Below are 13,686 nucleotides of genomic sequence, written 5' to 3'. Positions count from 1 at the left end.
CTTCAGTCTGTTCAAAGCAGTAAGGTCAGAAGAGAATGTGAATTATCCCAGTGTCACAGCCTCGGAAGATCCCTGCATCCTCTTCCTTCTTGTCCCTTGGGAGATAGTTCTAAGGATTTCAATGTTCTCTCCAACTCCGGAAGATGCTTGAAAACATTTGTATTTTTCTGGTATCAGAGGTTTCATCTCCCTTCGCCCAGCTCTCCCTTTCCCACAGTCTGGTCTCCTGGAATGCCTCTGCAACTCTCTTCCCTTCCTTCTTTTCCACGCACTTTTCACTGACCCTTTACAGAGCGCCTACCGTGGGTTACAGGTCAGAGGTTAAACTGAATTACCCACAAGGACCAAGCAGAACAGTGCTGTTCCAACTTTGTTTACATATCAAACATACAAGAACACTCTACTTTTACCAAGAAATGTGCTGATCTAGTTTTTTCTTGAAACAGACGGCTCTTGAGTCATTTTGCAGAATTTTGACACACCCAGGGAGGCCAGAACTATTTCATTTTCCTTCTAATTCTACTGTAACGTCAGTAAGTAGTAGAGGACCTTCATCATGATAGCGAACACAAAACTCTAAGAAGGCCACTCTCCAGCGCAGTTTGCCAAGTGGAGCATGGGCCTGGTGTTGCTAGATCTTGTGACTTTTCAGGAGCCAGAAATCCAGGCATTTTTGTGAAAAATCATGTTGTTAAAATGTTAAAAGCTAATTTAAAAGAATTTTAAATGCTGCAAAGGCTAAAGCAACCAAGTTCACAGAATACAGAAGCATTGCCAGTATGCAGCTTCTGGTGCTATAAATTCTAACAAGTGTTTATTATATTTGCTTACTTTACAACACACAGTTATATAATTATGCCTTTGATAAAGATCAATTATCTGTGTCTGAATTCATTTGTCCATATCTATGGTGTGTCCTGATTTCTGGCCCATCTCCACAACACGCCATTAACAGTGCCTTAAGGTCAAACTACCCTTCTCTCCCAGTTCTTCATTCTCCCATACAAAAGGAGTGGAAATGTGGTGCTTTTAAAACCAAAGCTTAGAGACAAATTAGAGAGAGTGCATTAGCTATAAGGGGCCTAGCACATAGTAGGGCAAGTACAAGTTGTTGCATGAATCATTATTATCATCCAAATAACAGCCACCAGTGCTTCACTACGGTGCATACCTATATTACCTGGAGGTTTTCCCAGACCAGACCACACAATGCAAAGCAACCCTCGATTCACCCTCTAACATATAACCTTATTTTCTTTCTCTGCATAGGACTTAAGTCTTAATAATATAGTCTCGTTTAATTACATGCATGTTTTCTGACACCTATCATCCCCCCCCCAAAAGAATGAAAGCTCTAAGAGAACAAGCTTATCTATGTCATGCTTGGCACCTACAAAGGAAATAATGGATGTAAACCTCCCACCTCCCCAGGTGAGAGGTGATTTGTACACAGATCTCAATTAAGTATGTTTTAAATTTTATATTTAGATTTCAAGATAATTGTATTTAATTTTTATAAGATCATAAAGAACCTCTGGGGGGGGGGGGTTGGTTCCATTACCTTAGCACTGACATCGGCCTGGCATTTTTGCTGCAATAAAAAAGCCACTTCCTATGACACAGGGTCCCCCAAACGCCTGGGTCTGGCCACATCCTGATAGAGACACGGCTCATCAAGGCTAGGCTGGCCACAGTCACAGGAAAAGAAGGGTGCAAGTGGGAGGTCGCTCGACCCCAAGGTGGGGAGTCGCCGCAAGGAGGTGTACACCGGGGTCCTGGACCCTCCGCGCCGAGGCGCGCAGCTGCAGGAGCCCGCCCAGGAGTCCCCGCCCCGGGGCTCCCCTCTACCGCGCCCGCTTCCTTTCACCCTAGTCCCGGACGCCCTGCAGGGTCAAACCCCGCGCAGCCCCAGCCCTGCCCTGCGGGCTCCACGTTCCCGAGCCCGCCAGCGCGTGGAGAGGCGGCCTAGGCGCCCGTGGGCTGCGACCAGGTGGGAGGCCCCCGTTCCCGGGGACGTCGCGGTCCCCGGAGCCCCGCCCCGGCCCCGCCCCCGGCCCGCCCCGGCCCCGCCCACTCCCCGCGAGCCTGCACCGCTCAGTCACCGTCAGCGGCTCATTCTGCTGCGGCTGCGCCTACTCGTGCTCTCGTCACCGTTGCCGCCATGCCCGGAGGGCTCCTTCTCGGGGACGAAGCTCCCAACTTCGAGGCCAATACCACGATCGGACGCATCCGTTTCCACGACTTCCTAGGAGACTCGTAAGTGGCCACCCGCAGCCCTGCCCCGGCCTCCGTGCGGCCGGGGCTCCGAGGCGGCGCTTCCCGGTTTCGCCTCCTTCCTGCGCCCGCGCGGCCCCCTGCGCGCCGCCCGCCGCACCGGTCCCCGCACGTGCCTGCCGCGGCGTGTCCCCTGCGCCGCACCTGCCAGCGCTGCTGCCGCCGCGGCCCGCGGTCCTGCGCGGTCGCTGGGCCCCGGCTCGCCAGGGGAGGGGGAGACCGGGGCCTCTGCGGGTGCTGGCCCTGGAGGTGTAGTGAATTGGGCGAGCAACGTGGCCCGAGGAGGGAGCGCGGGGAAGGGACCCGGCGGTCACTTCCCGGGACTAGTGGCGGGTCCCACTGACCTCCGTTCCTCTGTCCTGGAATTTGCTTCCTGGGGGAGGTGGGTGCCCAAGGCCCAGGTGGGAGGACACGGCCCGGGTTATCTGAGGGTTCTGCTCGCGCAGTGGTGTTGGCAGATTTCTGGACACAGCGTAAAATTTAAAACCGCCGGCTGGCTGAAATAGTTTTTGTTCAGGGCCTCCTTCGATGGCCAAGATATGATGGCCAAGATATGAACAGCTTTCGGAGGAACCAAGACCGTGCAGTGTGTACGTGTGTCCTTCATTCCAGAACTTGCAACACTTGGAGGGAAGTAGCCACAGAGGTGCCAGGACGCGGTAACTCCCCACCCGGAGGCCCTTTTGTTTCCCAGTAGTCCCCTCCCCCTTTGGCCAGCACATGGCCTCACTGGCCAGATTGACCCATGATCTGGCCTGGCATTCTGTCATCATAATACCTAGGAATAAACTGATGCCACCCTTTTTTACAGCTCCTGAATCAGCAAAGTGTGAGTTGTTTGGTTTCAATCAGAAACATTCCAGACCAGTCTGATTCTATTTAGTTTTGGAGTTTTATTGACCCTTTTATACCCCTGCTCCCAGGCTGGAAAATTCCTCCTGGATTTGTGTCCCTTTTGTATCCAATGTCCATGCATATATGTGCAGAGTGACAGAGAAGCTTATGGAAGGAATCAATAATTGGTCAGGCCTGTAGAGAGAACCTGGGAAAGATTCTTACACAACAGGCCCTCCCAACAGCTTTCAACCTCTTAAGTACCTTCTCTGCTTTCTGATTAGAGGAAATATTCAGAAAATAAAGGGTTAGGCTAGAAAAGGGGTGACCTTGCAGCAGAAGAGAACTTTAAAAATAGACCATGGCCAGTTCAAACTCCAAGTATAGGTATTCATCTCTTTCCAGTGTGTTCCTTCCCACACCCCATGAAACAAAATCTCACCAGAACTCTTAATTTTGTATGGATTAGAGATACATATTAAAGCATATTCATATTTACTGTAGCAACAGTTATGTCCCTTGTTTAAGCCTTCCATACTTTTCTGATTGTTTGTGATCTCTTAATGGCCTCTGGTTTTGATTAAAAGGGTTATTTATCTTTTTGGGGAGCCACAAATAGGAAGACAAGGAAAATATATTGCGTCTACTAACAGATACACAAGTCTGCCTAGGGTCAGGCATGGCAGTGCCAACCCTGCCTGGAAAAGAAGTTTTAGGCCTTCATATTATTGAGATTAGCCTTTCCAAAGGCCATTCTGTATTTGATCTCAGGTCAGACTGCCAATTTCTGATCCAGGTGTTTCTTGGAGAAAAAAAAATAAATTAACCCACCCTGAAATTCGGAAACAAAGGGCTTTTCAGTTCTGTGCTCCGGGAGTTTATAGAGCATTGTCACTTTTGTGTGTGCTCGAGGCAGCTTCTTCATAGCACATCTTCACTGAACAAAACATCTTTACCAGGGTCTTTCTGGTACATTCTCTTAAAGGGGGAAACCTTTTGTGTTTTGAAAATGAGGAAGGAAGGAAATGGGATAATGTAACTGAATTACTCTTGAATTAAGAGCAGCAACAGGGCAGTAAAGTATTAGGGGAAGGCAGGCCAAGAAGATGGAGGGTCTTTTAATGTAGTGACTTAAAACCGGTTCCCCACCATGAGTCAGCAAACTCACAATGGAAAAAGACTTCTATTTTCTAACTCATTACCCCTTTGACAGTAAGGGAAGAATCTCCCTGTTCAGTTTTTCACAAATTCTGAAGTCTTTTTCTTATTTCTCATCTGATCCTTTCATAAAATCTAAGGCCTGGATGTTACTCATAGCTAGATTATTGCCTGTTATTAAAAACTAAACATGCCACACACCTCTCACCTCTACAGTAAGTATTGCTCCTTCCCCAACTCACCTTCATCCTGTTTGGAGGCCTTTTCCTCCCCTGAAGCTTTGGGAGTTGAGTGGCAGGTGGAGGTGGGAAGGAGGTACCCTCGTCTGTTCTGTTCTTGATGCTCAAGAAACTTGCCAAGCTTTGGGGAGGTTAGCTTGGATCAGTAAAGTAGCTTTACAAGAGTTTGTATCCACTCTTTGAAGAAACCAAGTGTCAACCTTAATTTTACTTGTAAATGGAGGATAGAAGCCTATTTGTTTTAGATTACATAATCTTTTTTTATTAATGCAGTCAGGCATCTGCTTGGATTTGTGGCATTTGGGGAGCTGAATGTCAACATCTATGCTAGGAAAAAAAAAAAAAGCCACTTGACTTAATTAGCACAGATTTTACTAGCCGAAAGAGTCAGGGTGGCTCCGCAGTTATTAAAGAAGGGAACACCCCAAATATTTGATTGAACTGAGCAGTCAGTAGAGTCTTTTCTGGAGCTGGGATTGGAAAGTATTTCTCAACCAAAAGGTTTAAAAGCAAATGTCTTCATAACATTCTTTTAAAGAAGAAAGAATGGAGGGGCCTGGTTTAACCTGGATGCTGTGTGGCTTCTTGCACTGCACAGTGTTTGACACTTCACTCAGTGGTGACCTCTTCTTCCTTTCAGATGGGGCATTCTCTTCTCCCACCCCCGGGACTTCACCCCTGTGTGTACCACCGAGCTTGGCAGAGCTGCAAAGCTGGCACCAGAGTTTGCCAAGAAGAATGTTAAGTTGATCGCCCTCTCCATAGACAGCGTGGAGGACCATCTTGCCTGGAGCAAGGTATAGTTCTGTGATGTTTGAAATGTAGATCTAGCCCTCTTTTGTCCTCCCAAACAACTCCTAAAATTCTTGGCCTCATCAGTTGATAAGTGTCTTTTTGTATGTTAACAAGTTGGCAGATGGCTGCCAGGCCCCTTGGTAACTTCAGACTAGACCTGATCTTTGGAAAGAGCCAGGCAGGATTAGAGGATTGGGACTTTCTGCCCCACCTCCCAGCCTCTAGGGAGGGGAAGGTCTGAAGGTTGAGACATCACCCATGGCCAGCGATTTAACCAACCCTGCCTGTGTAATGAAGCTTGCATAAGAACCAAAAATGACTGGGTTCCAGGAGCTGCGAATAGCAGCTGGAGGGTGTGCCTGGGGACAGCATGGGCTCCCCCTTCCTCACCCTATGCAGCTATCCCTCTGTGTCCTTTATAATAGCCTTTTTAGTAGGTCAGTAAGTGTGAAGGTACCCCTGAGTTCTGTGAGCTACCCTAGCAAAATAAACGAAAAGATTGGGTCATAGGCCACAATTTACAGCCCATAAGTCAGAAGCACAGGTGCAGCAACCTGGAACTTGCAGTTGGCATTGGAGGAAGGGAGCAATCTTGTGGGACTGAGTCCTCAGCTTGTGGCATACGATGCTGTCTCCAGGTACACATAGTTTCAAAACTGAGTTGAGTTAGAGGTCACCCAGCAGGTGTCAGAGGCAGAATTGATTAGTTGCTAGTGGGGAGAAAGCCCCACATATTTCTTGGTGACCAGAGGTTTTAAAAGTCTTCTGTGTTGATTGTTCAATGAGAGAAATAGAGGCTTGTATCAAGTAGCTTGGTTTTGAGGTAAAGATACAAGTGAATCTCAGGTTCAAACTGGTTATTTGAAAATCTGACTTGAATGTCACAGTGACCTCGACATTTCTAAATCCAGTGGTTCTGGGTCAGCTAGTGGTGATTACCAGTAGCATCCAGCCCAGCCCATCATCCTGTGTCCTGAAATGAGTCCCCTCCTGGCTTGTGGGATGCCACATCACTGTTCTGCCCCTCAGAACGCGTCTGATTCTTTTCATCTCCCGGCCCTTAATGTCTGCTGAAGTTGCCCCGAGCTTCTTCCTTGGGCCACTTCTAACATCTGAACTCTTTCCCTTGGTGATTCTCAGGTTTCATCTCTCCTTGCTTCCAGGAGGGTAAAGCCACTTGGCATCTCCGTGGGCTGTCCAGTCATCTCAAGCTGAGCACCTCTCAAAATGGCCCCATTCTTCAACCCAGGGTCTTACTCCTCTTAGCTAATGGCAACTACATTTTTGTAGTTACTCAGGCCAAAAATCCAGGAGCCTTTCTTAATTCCTGTTATTTTTTTCACACCACTTGTCTGATTTATCCACAAATTTGGTGGCTCCAGTTGCAAAATCTATCCAGATTCGTGTTGGGAAGACTTGCTCTGCAGATATATTTAAGCAGCTTGACTTTGGGGGCCTCAACTCAAAGGGCACCCCGTTAAAACCTTCCTTAGTCCTCCTTGTCTGTAATTACAACTGACTCTCCCTCTCCCTTCTCCTCAGTACTTGTGACCAACTAGAACACTCTGTGCTTTGCTCTTTTATTGACTCATTCCTTCCCACTGGAGTGGAGCCCAGCAGGGGTGGACTCCTGTTTTGTCCACCCCTGAAACAGAGCCCCAGACTCGGTGCTGCTCAGGCAGTCAGGCGGTGTTTGTTGAATGAATGAACTGAGGAAATTGTCTGCTTGCAGCAGAAGTGTTTACTTGGGACATAAAATTTGGTCGTCTAAATAGAACTTGAAGGCATTTTAAGGACTTTGCTAAATGTGCTGCTAAGTAATAGCAGCTCCCTTTGAGGAGAGCTTTCCTGTGTGCGAGGCTCTGACGAGTGTGTAGGACTAAGTCAAGGACACCCTGACGACTTGTGAGTGCTCACCAGGGCTGTATCCCGTGGCCAGATCACACCAGTCAATCTGAAAAGTTTAAGATCAGAAGAAACATGTTCAGGAAGAAAGAGGGCAATTATCTTCCTTTAGGTGGTTTTTTGTTTGTTTGTTTCATTCTTTATTTGGCAGTGAATAACCAGTGTTTCTTAAGGTTTCTCACAGGCAATTTTGGAGACATTTACCCAAGACGGCCTAGCTAGAAAATGGTGCTACTGGGATTTGAACTTCAAACCAATGTTCTCTTTGGTACTAAATGGTGAAGAGTGGACCTGGCCAGATCTTGTATAGGATAAAGCCAAAACATGTTGTGTTCTTCAGTGTCCAGGGGTATGATGTGCGTGCTGCCTTTTATGCAAGGGGCAATCATTAAGCAACAGGCAGTTGTATAAGGCCTTGTAAAGTGTAGGAGCACACCCAGGTTCATTACTTCTGGTGAACTTCACAGTTGTAATTGAATAAGAAATTAGGCCAAGACTCTGGCATAGAACTGGTTATGTAAGAAACCTCCAGGTGCCTCCAACACGAAGCCACACTGGTTATTCCTTAGTTGTAGTGACTTGATAGGCATCAGAGTTCAGGTAATAAAATTAAGAAATATGTCAAAATCTGTTGTCACCCATTTCAGAGCTCATTAGTTTTATCCTGTCTTTGTTGAGAAATGCAAAAAGGTTTTGTACCTGCTGTGCCATGACCTGTTTTACTTTTAAGGCTCCACATGAATTGTAAATAGACTCTTATTTTTGGTACTGGGGGTTGAGCCCAGGGCTCTGCATGCAAGGAGGCAGTTGCTCTATGCTGAGGTATACTCCCAGCTCGTTTTATTTTTATTTCAAGAAAGGACCTCACTAAGTTGACCAGGCTGATCTCAGCAGGGATTGCAGATGGGTGCACACCGCTGTCTCCCCAACTTCAAGTCCTCGTTCTCTTTACTTCTTAAATCTACCCAGCTCAGTTCTTCACCCTCCTGCACTAGCTTGTGTGCGAAGCTGCCTCCAGGTCCCATTCATAGTTCTCTCCGTCCTAGAATGCCTGCCTTTCCCAGTGGAGAACCTAACTCCTCCTCCAAGGGCCCAGTTAGAAGTCTGCCCCTTCCTTGGAGCCTCTGCAGCTCAGCTGTGCTGTGAGGATGTCAGTTGCTGCCACCTTGTGTAGGTCCCTTTGAGGCTGAGCCATGTGGTACTTACCTGTATCCCACCTCTGTCACTGGGCTGCTCTGCCCACTTGAGTGCCCTCTCAGCTCCATCAAATAATGCAGCTGAACTTTCCTCCAGAAGCCTGAGGGATAGAAAAGAAGACATGAATGAAGTTTTCCTAGGGAGAGGGAGGTGCGTCCATCTCTTTCCTCTAGTTCAGACTTAAAATGCTTTACCTTTTGCTTGTCCATTCTGTGTTTCTTTTTAAGTTTTGTGACATACACGCTCATCTCTCAATATCTGTCTTGTAGCCTGATACCTAAGTCACGGGGCTTTTAGGTGGGGACCAGAAACATAGAATTCTCTTTACATGTGACATCATTTCTGGATGTTTGCTGTGAATGATTCCATTGTTTCTGGTGTTCTTTTTAGTGTTCTAGAGTTCCCTTCTATTGGAATCTAAGCCTTTTAAAGCTGAACTGCCTTCTCAAAGCATAAAAGCATGCAGAATTTAAGAGAATTGGGCATAAAAAGGGCTTTGGCCTTATACTCTGCTGTTATTCCTGTCTGAATAATTGGAACAAGAACTGTTTATTCATTCATCATCATATTAAACTTGCTTGGAGAAAATTAAGCTTACTTTCCCTGCCTTGCAAGATCATGGCCATTAACTGATGAAATTCATTGTGTGTCAGGTTTAGAATTCTCTGCCCCCTTTCCTCTGCCTTCCAGGATATCAACGCTTACAATGGTGAGGAGCCCACAGAAAAGCTACCCTTTCCCATCATTGATGATAAGAATCGGGACCTCGCCATCCAGTTGGGAATGCTGGACCCAGCAGAGAAGGACGAAAAGGGCATGCCTGTGACCGCTCGTGTGGTGAGTTTAGTGACAGCCACACATCCATCTACATGTTCAGGCCCACTGGAGGAAACAGGAACGTCCACAACTACGAAATCGCTGTGTATCAATTATGAGATGCTAATGCAAGTGGCCAAAATACTCACCTAAATTGTTAAACTGCCCATTACATAGCTCTTGGAAATCCACAGACTAACAAGTAGTTTGTCCTAAGATGTCATCTGGAATTAAGGAATGTTTTTATAGCCCTCCTGACGGCTCTGTCTTTAAAGTTGGGGGCCATATCCTCCCTCAGTGTTTTTAATCCTTATTTGTCTGTCCTCTATCCACTAGGGAGCAAGCCCAATCCCATCTGCACAAATGTACAACCATTAGTATTATTTACTGGTATTCACCCCTGATTTTGGCATAGACCTCCCAGGGCCTTTTCTGAATTAAATGTGCAGATTGGTTCTTCCTGGGATAGCCAGAGCCAAATACAATTTCCTTCTCTAAGTTTGGAACAATAACATGGAGAAGAAAAGAGATGGCAGTTTGGTATACAGAAGCTTTGTTTCTGTTTTTGTTTTGACATGCCTGAGCACTTTTACCGACTGCAGAGCTTTCTAGGTGGCTTGAATAATCAAAAGCACTGAAAGAACTCTTCGTATTTATATGCGCCTTTCTGTGCTTTGCAGGTGTTTGTTTTTGGTCCTGATAAGAAATTGAAGCTTTCTATCCTCTACCCAGCCACCACTGGCAGGAACTTTGATGAGATTCTCCGAGTAGTCACCTCTCTCCAGCTGACAGCAGAAAAGAGGGTCGCCACCCCAGTTGATTGGAAGGTAAAGCTGTTCCAAGGCAGACCCCCGATTCGCCTGGAAGGCCTGAGCAGGGCTCGGGTCTGCGTGGCCCGGGGCTCTGTTTCCAGTTCCATGCACTCTCAAGGGTTTTTCTTCGTGGCTGAGTTTGATAAGATTTGCCACGCGGTCTTTCCACCTTTCATATGTTGTCATACATAAACTCCCTAGTTGCTTTCTGACTTTTAGATAGTTTGGACAAATTAATTGGTTATGGTGATTTCTTTCTTTTTTTTAACAAGTTGAGCATCCCCAATCCAAAATGCCCCCAAGTCTGGAACTTCTTAAGGACATGGTACATTTTAGATTTCAAATTTTTGAGTTAGGAATCATCAGGCAATAAAGCTCATAAAAATATTCCAAAATCTGAAATACTTCCGTCCCCAAGCATTTCAGATGGGGAGACTCAACAGGATTGGGGGGGAGGTGTTCTTTTATCTAACCATTGCCTGATGACAGAATATTTCTAACAAAATCTGGATTGGTTATTTTTCTCAAGTCATGGCTGTAAAAGTGTTGGTGTATTCATGTAGTAAGCATTTCATTTCCCTTAAGCTTCCATCTTTTAAACCTATGTAGAAGGCTCTGAAACTTATTCCTAAAACACTGAAGATATCTGCAACTATTTTGGACATGGATAATATTCCAAAATTATCTTCATGTCACTACAGTTTTTATAATATGCTGCCTTGGATGCCGGGTTTTATTTTTTCTGACAGGCAAATCATTGTAAATTCTATATCCATTAGTGAAGCACATTTATCAGGTCCAGGCAGTGAGCACTGGGGAGCTAGCGGTGAGCAGAAAAGCATACAGTCTCTGTCCCGTGGACTTACTGTCCAGCGGGCGGGCACAGCAGTAGACAGGTCTGTGGCCTGTGAGCCGTGACGACCGGTGCTGCCAAGGATGGGGGAGGAGAGCTGGCTTTGAGTTGGCCACCATGGGGAGGACATGAAGCAGGTGGGTGACAGGCATCCAGAGTGAGGGAAGAGCAGTCTGGGAGCAGTGGGAGGGACAGGAGGGGGCAGGGGACTAGAGCAGGGATCAGGCCAGGTCCATCCCATGGGGTGTGGCAGGCCACTGGTGGGTTTAAGACAGGACTGCCCTCGATGGGAAATGCTTCCCTCACAAAAGGGTCAAAGAGCCACTGCAAACACAGAATTCCTCCGAGGGCAGCAGGGTACTGAGGGCGCCTGTCGGCCCGCACTGCCCTCCCAGGGTCCTGCCACAGACCTTCAGCATTACTGTGAGGCTGCTTCTCACCATTTCCAATGGCTCTCGACAGGATGGAGAAAGTGTGATGGTCCTGCCCACCATCCCTGAAGAGGAGGCCAAAGCACTGTTCCCTAAAGGAGTCTTCACCAAAGAGCTGCCGTCAGGCAAGAAGTACCTCCGCTACACTCCCCAGCCTTGAGGCTCTCTCCGCTCGGGCTGCGGCTGCGGCTCCTGCGGCAGCTCCCCAGGGACATCCAGTGTGATCACGGTGCGGTCGTGGGTCTCTCTGCTTCTGGCTTCTTCAGTGACGTGGCACTAACACCCCTCGGGACCCTACTCTGTGCCTTCACCAGCAGTGTTCTGCTCACACGTCCCAGCTCTCTGAAATAGGTTCCGTGTTTGAGACTCAGATCTGGTTGGGTCTCCGCGGGGTTTGTGTTCAGTATGACTGGTGGTTGGTTGTTGAGGAAGCTTGCTTCATGCCTTCGCAGGATGACTAACGTGTGTAGCTGTGTTGATCTGATTTTCCCCTGTCACCCATTTGGGGAGTGTTAAAATGGACGCTCAACCTCCTCTGTAACTGTCTCAGTGTATGGCCCCGGAACTTGAAGTAACCCAGACATTCTTTAATATTCAGTGTTTTGATCACAACTTGGGGGCAAAACTTTTCAATTCTGTACTTTTCTAGTAGACCATTGAAGTGGGAAGACAAGGAGAGGCATCTATATTTTGCTGTTAATTTTTTTTTTTTTTTTCAATCAATTTCTTTCAAAAAGGGAGACTGCAGGGGCTGGGGCTGGGGCTCAGTGGTGGAGCCCTGGTCTTGCATGTGTGAGGCACTGGTTCAATTCTCAGCACCACATAAAAATAAAGGTCCACTGACAACTAAAAAATACTTTTCAGAAAGAGGGTGGGGAGGGCTGGGGATGTGGCTCAAGCGGTAGCACGCTCGCCTGGCATGCGTGCGGCCCAGGCTCGATCCTCAGCACCACATACAAACGCCGAAAACTAAAAAATAAATACTAATTTAAAAAAAAAAGAAAGAAAGAGGGTGGGTAGCCTGCAGAGAAGATCTTTGCCTGCCAGGGATGTCCCTGTGGGTGTGAGCGAGACAAGTGCCAGGTGCCCTCCACAGAGTGTTCCCACGCGTCGGGCTGCTCTTGGTTGATGAGGTGCGTGTGGGAGGGCTCACTGAAGGGAGGCGGGTGAGAATGTCTATCATGGACTGTCCTTGCAGTGGGTTGCTGTTTTCTAAATTTTGCTTTTGGGGGAATCAAAAAATAAAATCCTTTGTTGGAACTGGATGAGAGAATTCTCATTGTGGTGTTGTGTTCTGAAGTGTTATTTTGGACTCAAGCCCCGAAGGGCAGAGGCTTCCCATGAGTATGTTCACCAAAGACAGTGGAGGACAGCTGGGGGCTGAGGGGCCTATGGTTTCCACACACATTGTGGCCCACTCTGTCCCTTCGTGTTTCTCACTCGGGTCCTAGAGTTCTGTTTGAGGTAAATGACCCAGTACAAGGACCATAACCTCAGCCTAAATGGAATGGCTGGGCCTAAAGTCTACCTTGAGGACCATGCTTGATTTCTCTGTATGTAAAACTTGAGTGACACTAAGAATGTTTGACACGTAGGTGAAAATCCCAAGTTGCTCAATATTCTGGGGAGTGCCGGCCTCTGCTAAGAACTGGTGACTCTGACTGCCCCGGGCCTGTGGCTCTGTAGCTTAGGTTCCTCATTGCTCCCCTCCCTTTGACGTCTGCCTTCTTCGGAGAGTCTGGCTTCAGCTTTCTTTTCTGACAGTGCAGAGTCTGAATCTCCAATATTACTCAGACTCTTAAAGTTAATCGTCTGACATTCATTTGCCATTGAATAAGCAAACAGAATCACATCCTTCAACTTTTTCCCCAACCTCAGGAAACCTATTGCTCCTCACCACTCAGGCATCCGAACCTTGGTGTTCCATTCAGCTGTCTCTTCTCCACACTTTGATGCCATTTAAAAACGCTGGAAGAGCCCAAGCAAAAGAGTCATGTACCCTCAAATCACGTGCTGGTACTTTCACTAAACAGCTTGAAACCATGACACTGCAAGTGTTCCTTTGCAAATATAAAATATTCCATAACGAATATGCATTTTTAGGGCAGAAGTGAGCCCAGGTACACTTTAAATACACTATCAGACAGGAAAGATAAGAGTTCCCTTATTGAAAATAGAAAAAGTTCTATTGTGTATCCAAGAATTTATTCATTGAAAGTGAATTAACATGATCATCACAGCTATGTTAGAAACAAGGAATTGGAGAGGCAGTTCACGTGACTTCTCAAGAATCATGAGATGTGTGGGCTGATGGCCTTCTAAGTGATAAATGTGTAACTGATCATGTCAAAAGTCTGGTCTCACCTTCAACT

At 47.0% G+C, this 13,686-nt stretch overlaps 1 protein-coding gene across 1 annotated transcript; it reads left to right on the top strand.

The window, feature by feature from the left end:
- The first annotated feature begins 2,092 nt into the window (after positions 1-2,092).
- Positions 2,093-12,579, top strand: Prdx6 (peroxiredoxin 6). The gene is made up of 5 exons (XM_046430129.2): positions 2,093-2,256; positions 5,146-5,302; positions 9,093-9,239; positions 9,899-10,045; positions 11,346-12,579. Exons 1-5 carry the CDS (start codon positions 2,162-2,164, stop codon positions 11,472-11,474), a joined length of 675 nt encoding a protein of 224 aa, XP_046286085.1. The 5' UTR covers positions 2,093-2,161; the 3' UTR covers positions 11,475-12,579.
- Positions 12,580-13,686: the final 1,107 nt, after the last annotated feature.

The sequence above is a fragment of the Marmota monax genome, unplaced genomic scaffold (genome assembly GCF_021218885.2).
Source record: "Marmota monax isolate L192 unplaced genomic scaffold, Marmota_monax_Labrador192_F-V1.1 WCK01_AAM20220418_F8-fsc00055, whole genome shotgun sequence".
Lineage (NCBI taxonomy): Eukaryota > Metazoa > Chordata > Mammalia > Rodentia > Sciuridae > Marmota > Marmota monax.
Note: the sequence above shows the minus strand (reverse complement) of the source record. Positions and strands in the feature narration are given on the sequence as shown.